The following is a 17427-nucleotide window of genomic DNA, read 5'->3' as shown; positions in this document are numbered from 1 at the left end:
AAAATAAATGGTTTGATGTAAACAGATTGCAATTTGTATGTGACATCAGTCAACTAACCTATGAAGCTGATTGCCCCCAAAAAATTACTTCTACAATTAGGAACCAGAGTTCATGTTTGCAACAAATAATTTTTAAATTACTACTACTCGGAAAAGTGGATAACATATGGAAATAAAATTAATCATACAACTGGAAGTGGAAAACCAGTGTCTATACTTAGTAAAGTAGAATAGAGTTACTACAGAGGCAATTAGGGCTAGTGCCTAGGAATAAAATTATTCCTACGTTCCGCAGAGTAGAAAAAAAATTACTCCTATGTTCAGCAAGGCAGAAATAAATTTACTGCTATGTTCAACAAGACCTACATTCAGCACAGTAGACCAAGCCAACAAGACCTATAGGTGTTCAAATATATATCTTTTATAATTCATCAATAAGGAAACAGAGAACCAATCATGAAGTTAATCCTCCATTCTAGAAAATTCAGACTACAATATTATCTCTTGAGCTACATCCTATATTCATGGTGGTGTGATGTTGTTGATGTCCTCACTTGGGCCATTTGGATCCTTTGTGGTGTTGATGGTTCCTGGGATAGCATACGCGGCCCAAAAGGCAAGGAACATCAGCGAAAATAGAGGAGCCAAAAAAGAAAACCGTGTTCCAAATTTATTACCTATTGCAATGCCACTTATATTGTTGTTGAACAAAATTCTTGCCTGATTTCTTAATTTGTTTGATACTTTCTTCCTTATCTCTTTCCCTCGCAGAAACTTCATTTGCAAGTTTTTCGTTTAATCCTTGAATATCTTGTTGGTGCTCCATGTCTTCTTGTCAGGCAAAGATCGGAGACGTTGGGGATGCCAAGATCTGACCTGTTCTTGATGTCTGCTTCGCTGCAAGGACATAATTTAGTTATGCACGCAAATTTTTTTAATACAGAGTGAATAATTGATATGCACATCCATAAGGCAATGGCCCAACTGCCATTTAACCCCTGTCAGGGAATTACGAAAAATATATATTGTATTTCGCGGGATTAGTCTTAACAGATGTAAAAAACAGGTCAAAATCAAACCAAAAAAGGCAATGGCAAATGAACTACAGATATCCCCAACCTATTTATCTATACACGGAAGGTTTCTTCATACTAAAATTATGCTTGCTTATACCATTATATGTGCATACAGCAATGACAGAAGATCATCATAGGCAGAAATTTTGATTGCAGCAAGAGTCTCTGAATGAACAAAACATAAATTGCGTGATATATTTTAGAGAAATATCAGGAAGAAAATATATTTATGTAGCACACTTCAGGGCATCAAAGGACCTCGTTAGATTACTTTGTTGTAACATGGCATGATAAATAATCGGTATGACCAGCAACACAAATATCAACCCATGACATGTTTATCTTCTAACGAATGATAACATGTGTTAATCTTCTTGCAAACCCATGGCTCTAAAGCAAACCCATGAAATACTCAGAGGAACTTTAATTAAGACACAATGAAATTAAAAAATATATATAGGCATACATGAAAGTTAGGTTTTCCCTTTTGAGGCGCTAATTCAAGTCAGGACCCTGCAATGCACACACGTACCGTCAGGACCCTCTAATGCAGACACGTACGGGCTGGCCAGGCAACAGATCAAAGCAGCCATGTACAATATTACTTTGTGATTTATTTAGGACAATGTATTACTACTAACTGACACCAAGTCAGATAATCATATTTGTATTGTATCAGACTAATTGGTTTATGGCGAAGGTATATAAATACAATAGGTGCTTTCAACAAAAAACGTCTCATTTCCAGAAATATTGTGCATATCAGAAAAACAATGGAAACACGCATAAAGTTCTTTTTTTGTGGAAAAAAACAGACATAAAGTTCCTGCAGAGAAAAAGCTACTAGACTAATATTGCAGAAGGGAACTGAACATACTGCTAACTGCCTGCCCTTCAATCATAGTCAAATTCAGAGCATATTGACACAAGTAACTGACAATCAGAAGCAAGTTAAGTATCGGCCGCTTACCCACTTGTTGATGTCCTTGACGACGGGGTTGAGGAGCTGGAGCACCGTGAAGTTGAGCAAGCCCGTGGAGTTCACGTCCAACACTAGGGTCGGGGTTTCCTTGACCTCGCTAGATTCGGGGGCACAGAGCGTAGTAGAACGGGAAGAACAGCAGCACAGCCACGGCCACCGCGGCGGCGGCCGCCATGGAGACCATCTCGCGCGGGCGCAGCAATGGAGGTCGGGAGTGCTCGAGTGTGCGCCGCTTGATCTCTTCGCCCTAGATCTCCCGACGGGGGGCCGGTGGATAGGGCCCCGGAACCCATCGGAGCCTCGCAGTAGCCGCTCGGAGGAGAGAACGTCGAGGAGGGGGAGCCATGGGGAGGCGAATCGGGAGTTTGGGATCTGAGTGGAGGAGAAAGTTTGGGGCGGCGAATCTGGAAAAGTGGAGAGGTGGGCGGCGGAGTGCGAGGGTGGAGACAGGGCGCGCGCGCTAAGGTTTTTTATTGGGACTGAGGGAAGGAACGCGGGATTTTTTTTAATCAAATTTTGAAATTATTTGGTATTGTGAATCATAAGCTTAATTTTAAATTTATTTGAATTTTATATAGTTCTAAAACCTGATCTTTGAAACTAAATATTGTTGTGGCATTTTTTATTTCTCATTTTTGTTGTTTCCGTACACGAACTTATTTTAGAGCAACGTGTGTGGTAAACACGATCTTTATTTTACATACATAGAACTTATATATGAAAATATAGATATATTTTAAGATCACATTCAATTCAAATTTGGTACTAAGATTTTTTCACATTAGGCATAATACATATTTGCACAAGTTAATGGGCACTTGGACATTATGCCCATGGACATTATCCATATATTCCTTTTGATTAATTGCTTATTCTTAATTAGAGTGAATCACATGCAAAACAATAGGAGTAGATGTATAATTAACATTGAGCACCAATTTGTCCTAAAATTCCTAAAACAAAGGTTTTTGCAATTTAGGGAGTATTACAGGGTTAAGTGCATTGGTGAGAGTAAAATAACCAAACAACAGCATATTCTAGAACCAAGGAAGGCCATGATTGGGATGTCAAGGTGGCAATCTAGTTTTGTATAGCCCCAATGTCATCCATTTGATCAAGAATAGACAGCTACAAGGTCACAGGCTGAGTAGGCCATTGTAGCTAAACTATTTTCATGAACAAACATACAAAATTAAAAAGATAAAGTTGTATCAAAGTAAGATGAAGTTAACCATTGACCTTCGTGCATAGCATAATCTCGGAGGCGTGCTACAATATGTATAAATCAAGCCCACACTGGAAAATCAAAATCGGCTCTGCACATTGTTTCAAAATGATGGATCCATCGTACTTTCATTGTAAATATCATCGCTAGAGCAACTGCAGCGTCCATGCCATTATGATGATATAATTTGGCACATATTTTATTTTGCCTCTAAAAAATACTTGCTAGTGAGTACATAGAAGACTAATAAGATGTCTTCATAAGTTAATAAATGATACTTTCTTAATTCCAAATTATAAGGTATTTTGACTTTTCAGATATACAACTTTTGTTATGCACTTAGATATATTATCTTTAGGTACGATTAACCAAAATGTCTTACAATTTGAAATGGAGGGAGTAGATATTTATTTAGATGAACATGTGGTATTGCAATGCATTGATGTACTGATATGTGTATTTTTTTAGAATTTAATCACACTTTTAAAGCACATGTAATTCAAATATGAAGTGATCCAATAAATAGACATAAATAAATTTAAATCTTAAAAGGTAAAGTTGTCTAAAAATACAAAGTAAAAACTAGTTTATAAAATATAGGAGCGTTTTTTTTATTTTTGTATGTATATATGACATACCATAAACAAAAAAAAGGGAATGAGAACCTTATATAAGAGCACGAAATGATAGATGATTATTTCACATAACATTGTTTTCGCATATTTGTCTATGTGAAATAATTAATTATATTATTTGCACAAAAATACCTTTCCTAAGAATTTTAATTTCTTTACAACCTTTCTAAGAATAAAATTTTATTTGAAAATTCCCTTGTTTTTACTTGCATTGTTTTAGTTTCTTTCGCATCAAAATTGAATTTACAAATTCGCCGATGGTGCTGTGAAGTGAAGGGCGTGGTGAGTTCGGACCTCTCATCGCTGGGCGCGAAATGAAATTTTGAGGGAACTCGCTTGTGCGCGACTACAAAATCGCGCCGTATATCCCCGCGCGGCTCTGTAGCTTTGGCCTCCCAAATTCTCCACCGCCCCTCACAGCCTCACTCTAGGCACCGTCGCCCCTCAGGTCCCCCCTCAGCCGCACCTCCGTCCATCCAGCCCGCAGCATCATTGCAGGCAGTGCCTTCAGCATCCAGGCGCGCATCTCCATGGTTGTATTGTAAGTATGCAACACTAAGGTGAAGTCGATGCGTCCAAGACTCCAAATTGCTTCCTATTCCGGCTCCGATCTGCTTCTCCGGCGGCATGGGTGCATGGCGGCAGGCGCGACGCATCCAAAGCCAGCCATCCATGGGCGAGGGGCACGGCATGGCGGCCGAACAGCACCCCAGTAGTTGCGGGCAATGTGTACATGGACGACGCCCAACATATGTTTGAGGAGATGCTTGCAAGGTAATTAATTTGCTGTAGTTCTTGCAAGTTCTCGCATGCCTACATATACTATCTGGTAACGAAACAAATAGGACAAGGAACATGGTTCCTCCATACGTACTGAAAAATAGCAGCAATACCTACGAATTTCGTTTTTATTCTGTGCAGATAAACACAGAAGTTTACATACTGCATTTGACATTTTTTTATGTTTAGATTAATCAGCAGGATCTCTTAGTTATCTCTGGAGGTGCAGTGTCACAAATGTGGGCCTCCCTAGCTTATATCCTGTGAGTGAAACCAAGATTAGAAATTGAGATGGCTTTAGAAGGTTATGTTCATAAAAATGTCAGAATAGGCTGGAACTTTGTTCCCTTATCTAAAATAATAAAAATGTCAGAATGACTTACAATTTGGAATGGAGAGAGTATTTTTTTTCTTTTACCAGTGATGATCTGAACTTTTTCTTTTGCTAGGCATTATTGCTCTTAACCAAAGGTCAAATAGTCATCATGAGTTCTTTAGTTCAGTTGCCTAGCAAATTCCTGGTTGATTGATTGCTGTGTTGCTTTTTGGTTCCCAGTTTGTACTGAGAAATGGCCAGTGGGTAATGAAGTTATTAGTGAAACCATGTAGGCCTAAGTATATTAGTGTAAAGGGGTTGACGTTCTGAAGAATAGCTGGAATGTTGTCAAGTAAGATTGCCTTTTCTTTTACCTTGAACATGGAGTTTCCTGCACTTGGTTATATACTACCAATATTGTTCTTCTGTCAAACATAGTTTACTGTTCTAAACTCCTAGAAAATTGTGCCATGTGAAGTAGGGCTACTATATACATGTGCCAAGTTCAAATATAGGTTTTGAGAATTATCCTCATGGCCATGCGCCCATGCCATTAATACCATCCTGTGTTACTGAACAAATCACTGAAATTTTGAACATGATGATTCACATGGCAGGTCCAAAAGAGATTCTGTAGTGGCTCTGCATCAGCTGTGAAGCCTGCTTCTTGTGACCTTTGGCTGTGTGATCTGCCACAACTCACCTGTTTGGCTCCCTTTTCTCATGATGATCTACTAACCTAACTCTATAACTTTATATAGATACTTGGCTAATCATTACATGTTTTTTATTCCGAAAAATCAAGATGTCCTTAATTATGTATAGGAAAGGTCTCAGTTTGTAAAATTGAAACCACATCAGTACCTATGAAATTAATCATTCTGTGCCACCATTGACCTTGTCGAGGCGTCCTGCCAGGACCACAGGATGTGGCTGCTAGTGCCTGTGCTTGCTACTATGTGTTTGTTGTTAGGCTTTACTTTGTTCCACCATCATTGAATTTCCCTTCTCATCAACTAATTTTGGGTATGTTCACTATACCACAGCCAATCTGTAGCGACTCCAAATAGGTCGCTATAAGCCGTTATAGCGACCGATCATCGGTTCTCACTAGTCGCTAATCGAAGCTCAATCACGAAGCAACTCGAGACGTCCTACGTGTGAACATCACCTGAGTCAATCTCTTAATCAGTAAATCAGTAATCCTTGCTAGAGTTTCCATTAACTTTTTTGGGAAGAACTGAACTTAGATGAGTTTTAGTCCTTTCCCACTGTCCTTTCCTGAATGAACTTTGATGCACTTGTTACTATCAATGTTTAGATCCTTCCAAAAGTGTATCTATCTTGAGGTTTATGCACATTAATTTAGTTTGTTGGTACTGTGACAAGATAATGTTAGCTGAACTTTTTTATTTGGCAGGACCACACTGTGCTGAATTGGAATCTTATGTTTTCCTAGTCCAAGCTTTGTGTAAGATCTAGCCTTAGTTATGTAAGCCAAGTAAAGGGGCAGCTGAGGGGATTCTAAGATTGTGTGTTTTAATTCTCATTATTATTATTGAACAAACATGTTGCCAACTTTCAGATATATAACGTATTAATATATGGAAATGCATGAGGCCAACAACTATTCTGTGACAATTGTCTGAATTTGCTTGGACCATACATAATTGGATCGCTAGATTGTATTTAGGGTCTGTTTTGCTCTCATCCAGACCTATAAATATCTTAGAGGTGGTTTCCATGTGGCCTATTTTTTTGTAGAAAGATTTTAAAAAATGCCTCAAATATTGTTCTTAGGCACTACATGTAAATGCCTTCTTTTGTGGCTTTTAAGGGATTTTAGAAAATTGTCTCGCCTCACTTAGAAATATAGAGAACTATTTTTTCATAGCTTCTTGTTAGGCTTAGAACTAAGAATCATTGGACTTGGATTTTGAGCATGGAAAGTGAAATCATGTGAAAAGTAGTTGTAATCTGACCATATTTCTTATCGATCAAGATAAGTAGTGGTTTTGCTCGATAATGTCAAAATAATTATTACTATTCTCCTATTTAATTTTACCTGGTGGTCAGTTGTTTAGCCTAACCCTTTTACCTTTGGCCCATGTGTAGGATTATAAGCCTATTTGCTTACCATTTAGCTATTTGGCTCCTAGATTGGTTAAGGAATTAATGTGGGAAGCCGGGGTCGGGGGCTGATGTGTGGCTGCATGTTTGTTGCTGCCTGCTGCGATGGTGGTGGCGGGCGACGGCAAGGTGGGGTCGCGCGGTCTTTGCCTTGGGCGGGGGGGGGGGGGGGGGGTTGGAGCGGGCGTATGTACGTGGTTGGTTGCCGCGGGTAACAGGGACATCATGATGGCTCGCGTGGTGGCTCCCTTTGCTTTTGGCCCATGTGCACGATGCCCACAGACAAGTTTTAATGGCAATATAACTCTTCTTGCAATGACATATACTCTAGTATAGCCACATATGAAGTTGGTAGCAATAGAACCTTAACAAATGCAACGAGTGACTTTTTCGATGTAATATAATAAGATCTTTAGCAACGCAGGGCAACATGTAGGCAACAGAGTTTCATCATGGCTATATTCACAACTACTTGCAACTAATCATTTTTTTGATGCAATATAGATCTGATCTATCACAACACAGGTCAAAATAAAGACAACATAATTACTTTGTGGCCATATGTGCAACTACTTGCAACCAACTTTATAATGGTGGCAACAACACCTAGTTATCGCAACACAACATCCATATTATCACAACTCAACACTAGCTGTGGCAATAGGAACTTATTCTTGCAACCGTCTTTTCCACCGTGGCATTAGCGCCTACCTCTTGCAACAGAGCTTATGACTAATGCAACACACAATTTTGGTGGCCACAAGGCCCATATATTGCTACCAGTTATGACGTTGGTTGCCATAGAAGCAAATGTTGCAACCAAATGTGTGGTGTTGTGAAAACAAGTGGTGCTAAAAGGGCCAAATCCTTGACATGGAGTCATGTGACTAGGTGGAGAAGATCAAGATGAGGCTTGGCTTTGGACCGGTTGTAAGTGTGAAGGGCAAGTCAGAGGCTTTGAAGCGTTTGACCGCGTGGTGGGAGGCTTGAGTGAAGACTTGGCGCTGATGGACCAAAGCAACGGCGAAGAGCAAGTGAGGTCAAGATCGATGAACCAATAAGGTCACATGATGATATGAAGAGGATCATATCATTTGTGATAGTGTTGGAGCATGTGTTGCATCAACATTGGAGGACATGAAATGGAATACGCAAGGCAAAGTTATAACTTGTAGGGCGTTTCATTTCACCGGTCATAGGTGTGTAGAGAAGTTTATGACCGGGTTTAGGATAGATGTCCGTACTATCAAGAGAGGCAAACTTGTTTGCATATCGGTCATCTAGTGCCACTCGAGTGATCTAACTTCATGATGTTGCTAGGATCGAGTGGCGTGGTGAGTGAAAGTGAAAAACCCTTTGAAAAATGTTTGTGAAAATGCTAACTCACTCACACATATGGTGGCACACTTGTGGAGTTGGCACATTTGCAAAGGGGTTGAAGAAATGAAGGAGAAATGTTCACTGTGGAGCATCGAACGCTGGTGTAGTGTGCACCGGATGCTAAGCGTTAGCGTCCGGTGGCTAACCCTAGCCTCGGGCGTGCTCACTGTGAGCACCGGACGCTGGAGAAGAGTGTACCAGATGCAACGATGGCACTATTCACTAGGTCGCCACGCTAACTCAGATGCATCGGACGCTGGGCAGCGTCCGGTGAGGGTTGACCGGACACGTCCGATGTGAATTCAGAGGCTCTGGGAGCTCTCTGTGTTGCATCGGATGCTAAGTGGCGTAGCGTCCGGTGTGACATTAGACGCTGGGAGTCTGGTGCATGCGGAGTCGACCGTTGGGCACCAACGGCTCTCTTCAAAGGGCTAGTACACATGGCGGCATCAGGAGCATCGAACGCTGGGCTTAGCATCCGGTGGGTTGGACCGTTGCATCCGATGCCTACGCCGTGTGCCCAGTGAAGGGGTATAACAGCTCTATTCTTTTGGGGGCTATATAACCAAGCATTGCCCGGCCTTGGGCTGCCAGCTGAGCACCCTTGAGCCTTGGTGGCTTGTGTAGGTGTGCTTGGCAGCCCTCTAACTCACTTGTGCTTGCTAGTGTGCGAACCAATAGCGAAGTGAGTGATCTCTAGTGCGTTGCTTTATGAGATTACATCGAGTGGCACTAGGTGTTCATGTCGCAAGCCGGTGGAGCTTGTTACTCTTGGAGGTTGCCACATCCTAGTCGACTTGGTGGCTTGTGGCTCCGTCGAAGCACGCAAAAAGTTTGTGCGTGGCTCTGGAGAAGGCTTGTGAGGGGTATTGTGCTCGCCCCGCGGGAATCGCGAAGAGCAACTCTAGTAGAGCGTGTCATTGAGCTACCCTCACTTTTGTGTAGGTTCTTGCGGCGCCCAACATGTGGGCTAGGTTTGTGGGAACACCTATTAGCCGCCGAACCACCAAGTGAGCGGTCAATACAATGTGGACTAGGAGCCCGTTCGGCTGGCTGGCTGGTTCTGGCCCTCACGAAATCACTGTTCATGTCCTGCCAGAACAGTATTTTTCTCTCACAACAATCAGCCAGAACAGTATTTTTTCAGTCCTGCGGAACAGGCCCTAGATTGTTGGCAAACAAGTGAACATCGGGAGAAAAATCACCGTGTCAACCTTGCCATCATCTTCTTGGTGGTTTGCATTTTCCATTCACTAGCTTGTATTTACTTATTCTTACTTGTGCTAGTGAGAAGTTGTTGCTCTTGTAATTAGTTAGCTTGTGTAGCTTGCTAGTTATATTCTTGCTTGTGTAGCATAGAAGTGAAGCCTTGTTTAGTTTCAAAAAGTTTTTTCAAAAAATGCTACAGTACTTATCACATCGAATCTTGCGATACGTGCATGGAGCATTAAATGTAGACGAAAAAAACTAATTGCACAGTTTGATTGGAAATCGCGAGACGAACGTTTTGAGCCTAATTAGTCCATGATTGAATACTAATTGCCAAATAAAAACGAAAATACTACAGTAATCAAATTCTTAAATTTTATCCAACTAAACACAGCCTGGATGCGAACACAACAACATGCTGCAAGCCCGTCAGAAGTCGAATTTTTTCTTTATTTCCACCGTCGTTGGATGCACAGGCTCCAACTATTATTGATGGTACGTGTCAGATCAGTACTCATACTGGTACCTACTCCGAGTAGCTAGCTACCTAAGCCTGTTTGGTTGGCCGGTTTGTATTATTGTGAGTTCGTAAAAAATATTGCTAGCCGGTTTATATAAGAGAAACATATTATTCTGACTGAAAATTTACGATCACTTACGACAGGCACAGGTAAATGAACAGGCTGCTAACGTTGTTTTTATAGAAGGCTGCGTGCTAGACCTGGTTACTGACTCATTGCCGTCGCATCACGTCGCCCCATCGTACATGCAGATCGGTTAGATTATGTGCTGTTGCACCGTATTTTTACTATTTCTATTTAGACGTAAATTCTATATTTAATTAATATAAATTAATTATTCGTAAATAAGAATGGTTAGAATTATTTGATCGTTTTTTGGCTTTTTTTATTTTTCTGTATGTTTTATTTGGCTCTCCTTTGAAAATTTTCTAATTTGGCTTCTATAGAAAGAATCTAGCTATTTTTTTGTTTTGTTTTGTTTTATAATTTTGTATTATTTGGATAATTTTTTTGGTTCATTTGATCCAAATCCAATGGTCATGATAATCAAGTGTTGTAAAAATAAAAAAAAACACTCAGACTTTTGACCCTGTTCGCTTGGAGGAATTTGGAGGAATCTGAATAAATCTGGAGGAATTTGTAAAAGTAAACAGTGAATTTCAGCCGTAAACAGTGAATTCTGGCTCAAATTCACACCAGCCGAACGGCCCTTTGTGTTGGTAATCGAGTGTTCATGGGTCATCCACCACTCGGGTGTCACGTGCCCCTAGAACACCCAAGCGGGGGAGTAGACAGACCCATATAATGCACCGTACCCTTATGCAAGGATATTGTTAGTTCTGTTTAAATATGACTTGTGCATTCTAAGCTGTTTTCAACTATAACTTTACTGTACTTTCTAGGGTTATTAAAATTGTAATGTATTTCCTTGCTACATTGTTTGATGGTTATTAAAATGTAATATGATTACTATAAACTAGTCCATCAATCCGTGCTCCTACACGGGCTAACATTGAGATACTTAAGCAATAGAAACCTATTTATTCAATATATATTAACTAATAAAATTACCTCATAAAATTAACTTTTATTTGAATCTAGATTTACACGCATGTGCAGAATTGTCATTAGCATGACTGAGAGAGATCGTTGTGTGGCACAGGTAATAATGGAACATTAATTTGATTCTACGGTTGTGTGTTTTCTTTTTCTTCTTTTGTTTTGTGTTCCAGTATGGCTGGCTTTGTCTAGTATATGGACGTGTTGGATGTCCCTCTTTATGAATTGAACTGTGTGGATATATAACAAATTAGAAGGTTAATTCACCTACAAATACAAATTAGTCTTCTAACCCATGCTCTGGCATGGGATAGAATATTAGGAGATGTAAGCATTAGTCATTGTTTAATATCTCAAACTAATAAAAATTACTTATATTAAATTACATATTTTACACTTTGTTCATTTTTAACACAATAGACACAGTAGATACTTTGTACTCTCTATCTAGTTGTGATAACCATATGTTTAGTCATCCATATCCATAGTTTGTTCCTTTTCATGGCACCTCTGTTAAGTTTTAATACACATTTATTTGAAACATTAGATTAAACTGTGGTGGATGTTGTTGCAGCTCATATCTTATGACGCCATGAATCTAAGTGTTCATTTTTTGGTTATAATCTTATTAATTGCCGCTTATTTTATATTCTCAAGATAGATCAAAACTCTTGTTCTTATTGTATATTTTATTAACTCTCATTTGTACTTTAAAATAAGGATATGTTAGGCCATAAACTACACTATAAAGGGCTACGATGACATGAATAACATTTAAAATTGGCACTATGTCAATTAAGATCGATGGTAGAGCTTGATCTGAGATCATGGATGATGTAGAGATTGCAACCTTGACAGGACATTAATATCCAAGTCTTATAATGATTGTTTACTTTAAAGGAATCCCAGTAAGATATAACTACATGTAGTATGCTCTAACCTCCCCACTTCTCAAAATGTTTGAATTATTTCAACAAATTATATGTGCAATAATGCTTATACAATCAATATAGATATATCGAACGTTGTTTTTAGAATATATAAATATCTAAGGCAAAAACTTTTATAAATTATATGTCATGGTCATTAATATAATTTTAAATAACTTGTTAGTGTCCACTACTACCGATGCATTTTTCCCAGGCAGCCAAAACTCATTTTTGGAGGCGGGCAACGTGTCTGCCTCCAAACCATCGCCTTAATGATTGGGTGGTGTCTCCTAAAGTAGTGATCATTAGTATATGAGTCATCAATAAAATATTTTCATGATTACTAAAATCAAATGTTATGCATGCGTGATGTGCATATATTTACTTCAATCAAATTTTAATATATTAATTTTAACATAATTGCATAATGTAGAAACATTTTTAAGTTAACACTCTAGTGTTTATTGTATATTTTATTCAAATTTTAGTTTTTTTATTTTATTAAAAAATTTCTAGAACCTAGGCTACAACAACATACTCAAGATGTTGGACCACCACACTCTTTTGTTCCTAATTTTGACAACAACATAAATAGTCATTTTAGCTTGCACCACCACACTCAAGATGTTGGATTTCGTTATATCAAAACATTATGTGTAGTATTATTATTTTATATAATATAGAATATTTAAAATTAAATTAGGAATGTTAGTATATTAGCCAAAATGTATAAACTTATTTGAAATAATGACACAAAAATTATTATTGTGGAGTATCTATGTAACTTTAAGTGAATTATCAATGTCATTGATTGGTGTTGTTAAGGGACATTTCATAAATTAAAATAATTATTTATCCTCATGCATACATATTTATTTGGTTTACATGAGGGAACGCATCATTGTGCTTACTTCTAACTTAACATAAACATATAGTACTTTATGAATATTGGACGATATTTCATAATATACTTATTTATTAATTACATGAGGATTTGAGATATATTTTTAATTATTTTTTTATAATTGCTAGAGGTTGATATTTACTTTATGTTACCTTTCATAGGGCATATATGATAATTTGAATGCAAACTTAGTAGTTATTTTTTATTATCTTTCGTAATGGCAGATGCGAGTAATATATAAAAATATTAGGATATCTTAAATTATCTTTTATAATGGCTAGATAGATAGTTTAGGTAAAAATTTAGAGCGTCACTTTGAATTGTCATTCATAATTATAGACGTGGTTTAGTTAGATGCAAATTTGAGGATTATGTTGAATTATCTTTAATCGATAAACGATGAAAGTATAGGAAAAATGCCAAACAAATAGTTTATTGTTTTGGTGCCGTTGACAAAAATTGTACCTTTTTTAGACTATCAGTTGTCACACCTCTTTTACCGGCAGTCCAGCACAATGTATCTATTTTGTTGAGGTTGATAGATTATATCCTACCTTTTATTAATAGACTAACTTTATTTTATTTGATTTGTTTATTAAAAGATTAACTAACCACGAACGTCATGGACTGTTATCTTATATTAATACATTACCCAATTGTTAACGTGATCGTGAAGGCTTCATATTTTATTAAGATATATTAACCAACCTTTAATGTAATCGTAGTATCATTTAGATATTTCATTATTAATCAACGACTCATTAAATATTTCCTCCAGTGCGGTCAATTTTTTTGGCAATGATATTTTAGGCTAACCGTTAACCGTGACGACTAATATTTTATTAATATATTAACCAAAGCTTAAAGGTTATCGGTAGTAGCTATTATATTGGATATTTTATTAACCAACAGCCCTTCAATATTTTATCCCGTGTGCCCAGAGTTTGTTTCGGCAATGATATTTTAGTCTATTTTTTTATTTGTAACCATGGAGGTGAGTACTAACTTCTTTTAAAAAATTAAAATAGATCTAATGGTTATGAATAGTGAGTCTTCCGATTAATAGTCAGATGTTTCTAATTAACGTGAAAATTTCTAGTATTTATCTTTTTTTTTTCTAACGAGTCTGGTGGAAATTAACGTGGAGCCTTCATTGAGGCCTCAATTAACGTAGAGCCTCTATTGAAGACTCTAATTAGTAATAGTAAAATGTTAATATTTCATCGTATCAACGTACGGACATATTTCCTAGTCCTATCCTAACCCCGGCACAGGTAAGTAAAGGTGTTATCCTTCTACTAGGTCTTTCTGCATGAACTCTCGTTTGTTTCACTCCATTTTATCCTGCAACGACACTATATGTGACACATATATTGCCATACTATATATGTATGACAGAATGACACTTTTTTGGGTCAAATGAAGCAATGCAATAACCACGCGACATAAAACAAAACACCGAAAGGATAGCTGCATTCGAAATAAAGCAAACAATGGTCAACGTCATATATAATGGATCGATCAAACAGTACCGGGAGGAGGTGGATGCTGCTGCTCCTCCTCCTCCGGCCGGGCAATGCCGGTGTGGGTGGTGATCGCCCAGAGCACGGTGATGAGCTCAGCGCCCTGCGCCAGCGCCTCCTTGTGCGACTTGACGTGCAGCTCGCCGGCCGTGGGCGCCGCGTACACCACCACCTCCGTCCACAGGTCGCCCAGCAGCCTCCACACGGCCTCCCGCGCGCCCTCCTTGTACTTTTCGATCAGCACCTTCCCCAGCCTCGCCCCTTTCTCTAGCACCGTCATCGTCATCGCCGCCGCGGCGGAGGTGGAGCGCCCGGCCATCTCCATCAGCTTGGCGCACCGCGCGGCCTCCCCGCCGCCGTAGTACCCGCACCTCCCCATCTCCTTGGTCAGCTCCTTCTTCATCTCCTTGAACAGGACCTCCGTCCCGTCCTTGTCGTCGGGGAGGAGCTCCGGGTGCAGGGCCACCAGGTAGGCGCAGTACCCCGACAGAGACATCGCCGCCGTGCGCCCGGGCTCTGGCGGCTCGTGCTGCTGCCGCCGCGCGCACCTCGCCTCCAGCATCGCCGTGGCGACGTGCCATGTCAGCATCACCTCAGCGACGCCGCCGCCGCAGGCCCACGCGAGCTCGTCCGACCGTACGCACGCGCGGTGCTCGTCTTTGTACAGCGCCGCCGTGCCGTTGGTGAGCGCGGCGCCGTGGCTGCCGACTCTGGCGAGGCGCTCCATGATGAGTGTCTTGGCCTCGCTGGGTACGGCCGTGCTCGGCAGCGGCAGCGGCAGCGGCAGGCGGCCGAGGAACCAGAGCAGGGAGAACTGCTTGATGGCGAGGGCGGGGTGGGTGAGGGTGTTCTTCAACAGGAGGACGCCGGGGATGACCCGGCGGAGGATGCCGGCCTCGGCGCGCCACTCGTGGCCGGAGGTGTGGTAGCACAGCAGCGACACCATGAACCAGTTGGAGAAGAGGAACACCACGTACTCGGAGACCTCCTCGTAGGCGACGGCGAGGACGAGCAGGACGGTGGTGGAGAGGTCGATGGCGCAGAAGAGAAACGTGGTGGACTTGAGCACTCTGCCGAGCACGTACCGCGCCGTCGCCACCACGTTGCCGGACGTGAAGAAGTTGTCGCACCGGAGGCTGCGCACGGCGTAGGCCACGTCGCCGTTGCCGGAGAGGACGAGCACGAGGAGGCACAGCGCCAGGACCACGACGGGGAACAGCACGTAGTTGTGCGCGAAGAAGAAGGGGCTGGCGAACACCACGGGGACCACGGAGTGGTAGTTCTCGCACAGGAATTGGACCTCGTTGGTGAACACCTGGAAGGCGTGCTCGCCGGCGCCGTAGCCCGTGCCTGCAGGCTCCTCCAGCAGGCCATGGAAGATGAGGCGGTGGCAGTCGGCGGCCTCGGCGCCGCTGATGGGGTACCCCTCCAGCCTCCGGCGGAGCAGCTTGAAGAGCGCGAAGGAGAGGCAGAGCCTCTTCAGCCTCGGCTCGCTCGAGAGCAGCTGGTCGGAGTCGGCGAGCCTCCAGACCCTGCCGACCGTGACGACGGCGGACGAGTCGCCACCGTCGGCCGCCGTCTCTTCTTCGAGCTCCAGCTCGAGTTTGTGCTTATCGAGCTTGTAGCCCTTGGGGCCGGCCTTGTTCTTGTCGATCAACTCCTCTTCGCCCATGACAGCGTAGTTGCAGTGCCTCAGAAGCTCTGACCCACGACGATGATGCCGCTCTGGCTGCTGCTCCTGTTGGAGCTCCAGCATCGGCGGCATGTAAGCGGCCACGAGCTGGGGGTTCTTGCCGTAGGCGAAGGAGCGCTTCCCCACCTCGATGGCCACCGACCTCTGCACGAACTTGGCAGCCACGAAGACCCAGAGCATGCCATACAGGGCCTTCTTGCCGGCGCTCCTCAGGTTGAAGAAGACGAGGCTGCCCAGCCAGACGACCCCGGTGGCGCGTTGCACCATGGCCGGGTATCCCTGCGTGCCGCCGCCGGAGGCGGTGAGCAGGATCGCCTCCACCTTCTTGCGGAGGAGCTCCACGAGGAGCATCCACATGAGGATGATCCGGGCCCGCACCGACAGGTCCTCCACCTGCTTGCTGGCGGCGCTCGTGCTCTTGGCCTCGGAGAAGAGGTACGACATGGCCGGGAGGAAGAGGGACAGCGCGGCGGAGAAGAAGAGGCGGATGCTCGGGTTGAGCGTGGCGCTCACGTCGGAGTAGCGGCTGAAGATGTTGAGGATGACGAAGAGCACGGCGAGGGCGAACATGACCACGGAGGTGGCAACCAGGGGGGCCTCGTTCCCCCGTAGATCGGCCTCCGCGTAGAAGATGGTGAGGTTGTACACCAGCACTGTTTTGTTACTAGCGCCACAGAAACTTGAGTTGCTGCTGTCGAACAACATCTTCGAAACACCCTACAACTACTAGCACCTGCACCTCGTCGTACCAGACGACGGCGACGACGGTGATGATGATGTACGTGGCGGCCGGAGAGCTAGCTAGCTTGGTTCGATGATCCAAATGGTACTGTCACTTGCATGCATGCCTGCATATGAAGCAACTATAAAGGAAAGCACAGACTAGCTAGTTAATTATAGTGACGCTTCCCCTTTGTCCTTTATTCCTTGCTTGCCCTAGTGGCAATGAATAGCGTGCGTGCATGAGAATCTGGCGTATAAAGCGAAAGAGCACTGAGCATCATGTTTTTGTTCCCTAGTGCGCTTTGCCTTAATTAATTTGTTAGTGTCCGAGGAGCCCCCTCC

The 17427-nt window shown here is 42.1% G+C and overlaps 1 protein-coding gene and 1 long non-coding RNA gene across 2 annotated transcripts; both read right to left on the bottom strand.

Moving 5' to 3' along the window:
• Positions 1-408: 408 nt before the first annotated feature.
• Positions 409-2479, bottom strand: LOC136482333 (uncharacterized). Its single transcript, XR_010765038.1, has 3 exons — positions 2047-2479; positions 678-897; positions 409-590 (listed from the first exon to the last, which is right to left on the bottom strand). It is a non-coding gene; the product is annotated as an uncharacterized lncRNA (long non-coding RNA).
• An 11932-nt stretch (positions 2480-14411) lies between these two features.
• LOC136482332 (uncharacterized) lies at positions 14412-17074 on the bottom strand. Its single transcript, XM_066479540.1, has one exon. It carries the CDS (start codon positions 17065-17067, stop codon positions 14668-14670), a length of 2400 nt encoding a protein of 799 aa, XP_066335637.1. The 5' UTR covers positions 17068-17074; the 3' UTR covers positions 14412-14667.
• Positions 17075-17427: the final 353 nt, after the last annotated feature.

This window comes from Miscanthus floridulus, chromosome 9 (assembly GCF_019320115.1).
Source record: "Miscanthus floridulus cultivar M001 chromosome 9, ASM1932011v1, whole genome shotgun sequence".
NCBI classification, from domain to species: Eukaryota; Viridiplantae; Streptophyta; class Magnoliopsida; order Poales; family Poaceae; genus Miscanthus; species Miscanthus floridulus.
The sequence above is the reverse complement of the archived record's forward strand: the minus strand, read 5'-3'. Positions and strand labels throughout refer to the sequence as shown.

Excerpts from the sequence above, each read along its gene's own strand:
- LOC136482332 (XM_066479540.1), bottom strand. The coding sequence starts at position 17,067 with ATGTTGTTCGACAGCAGCAACTCAAGTTTCTGTGGCGCTAGTAACAAA.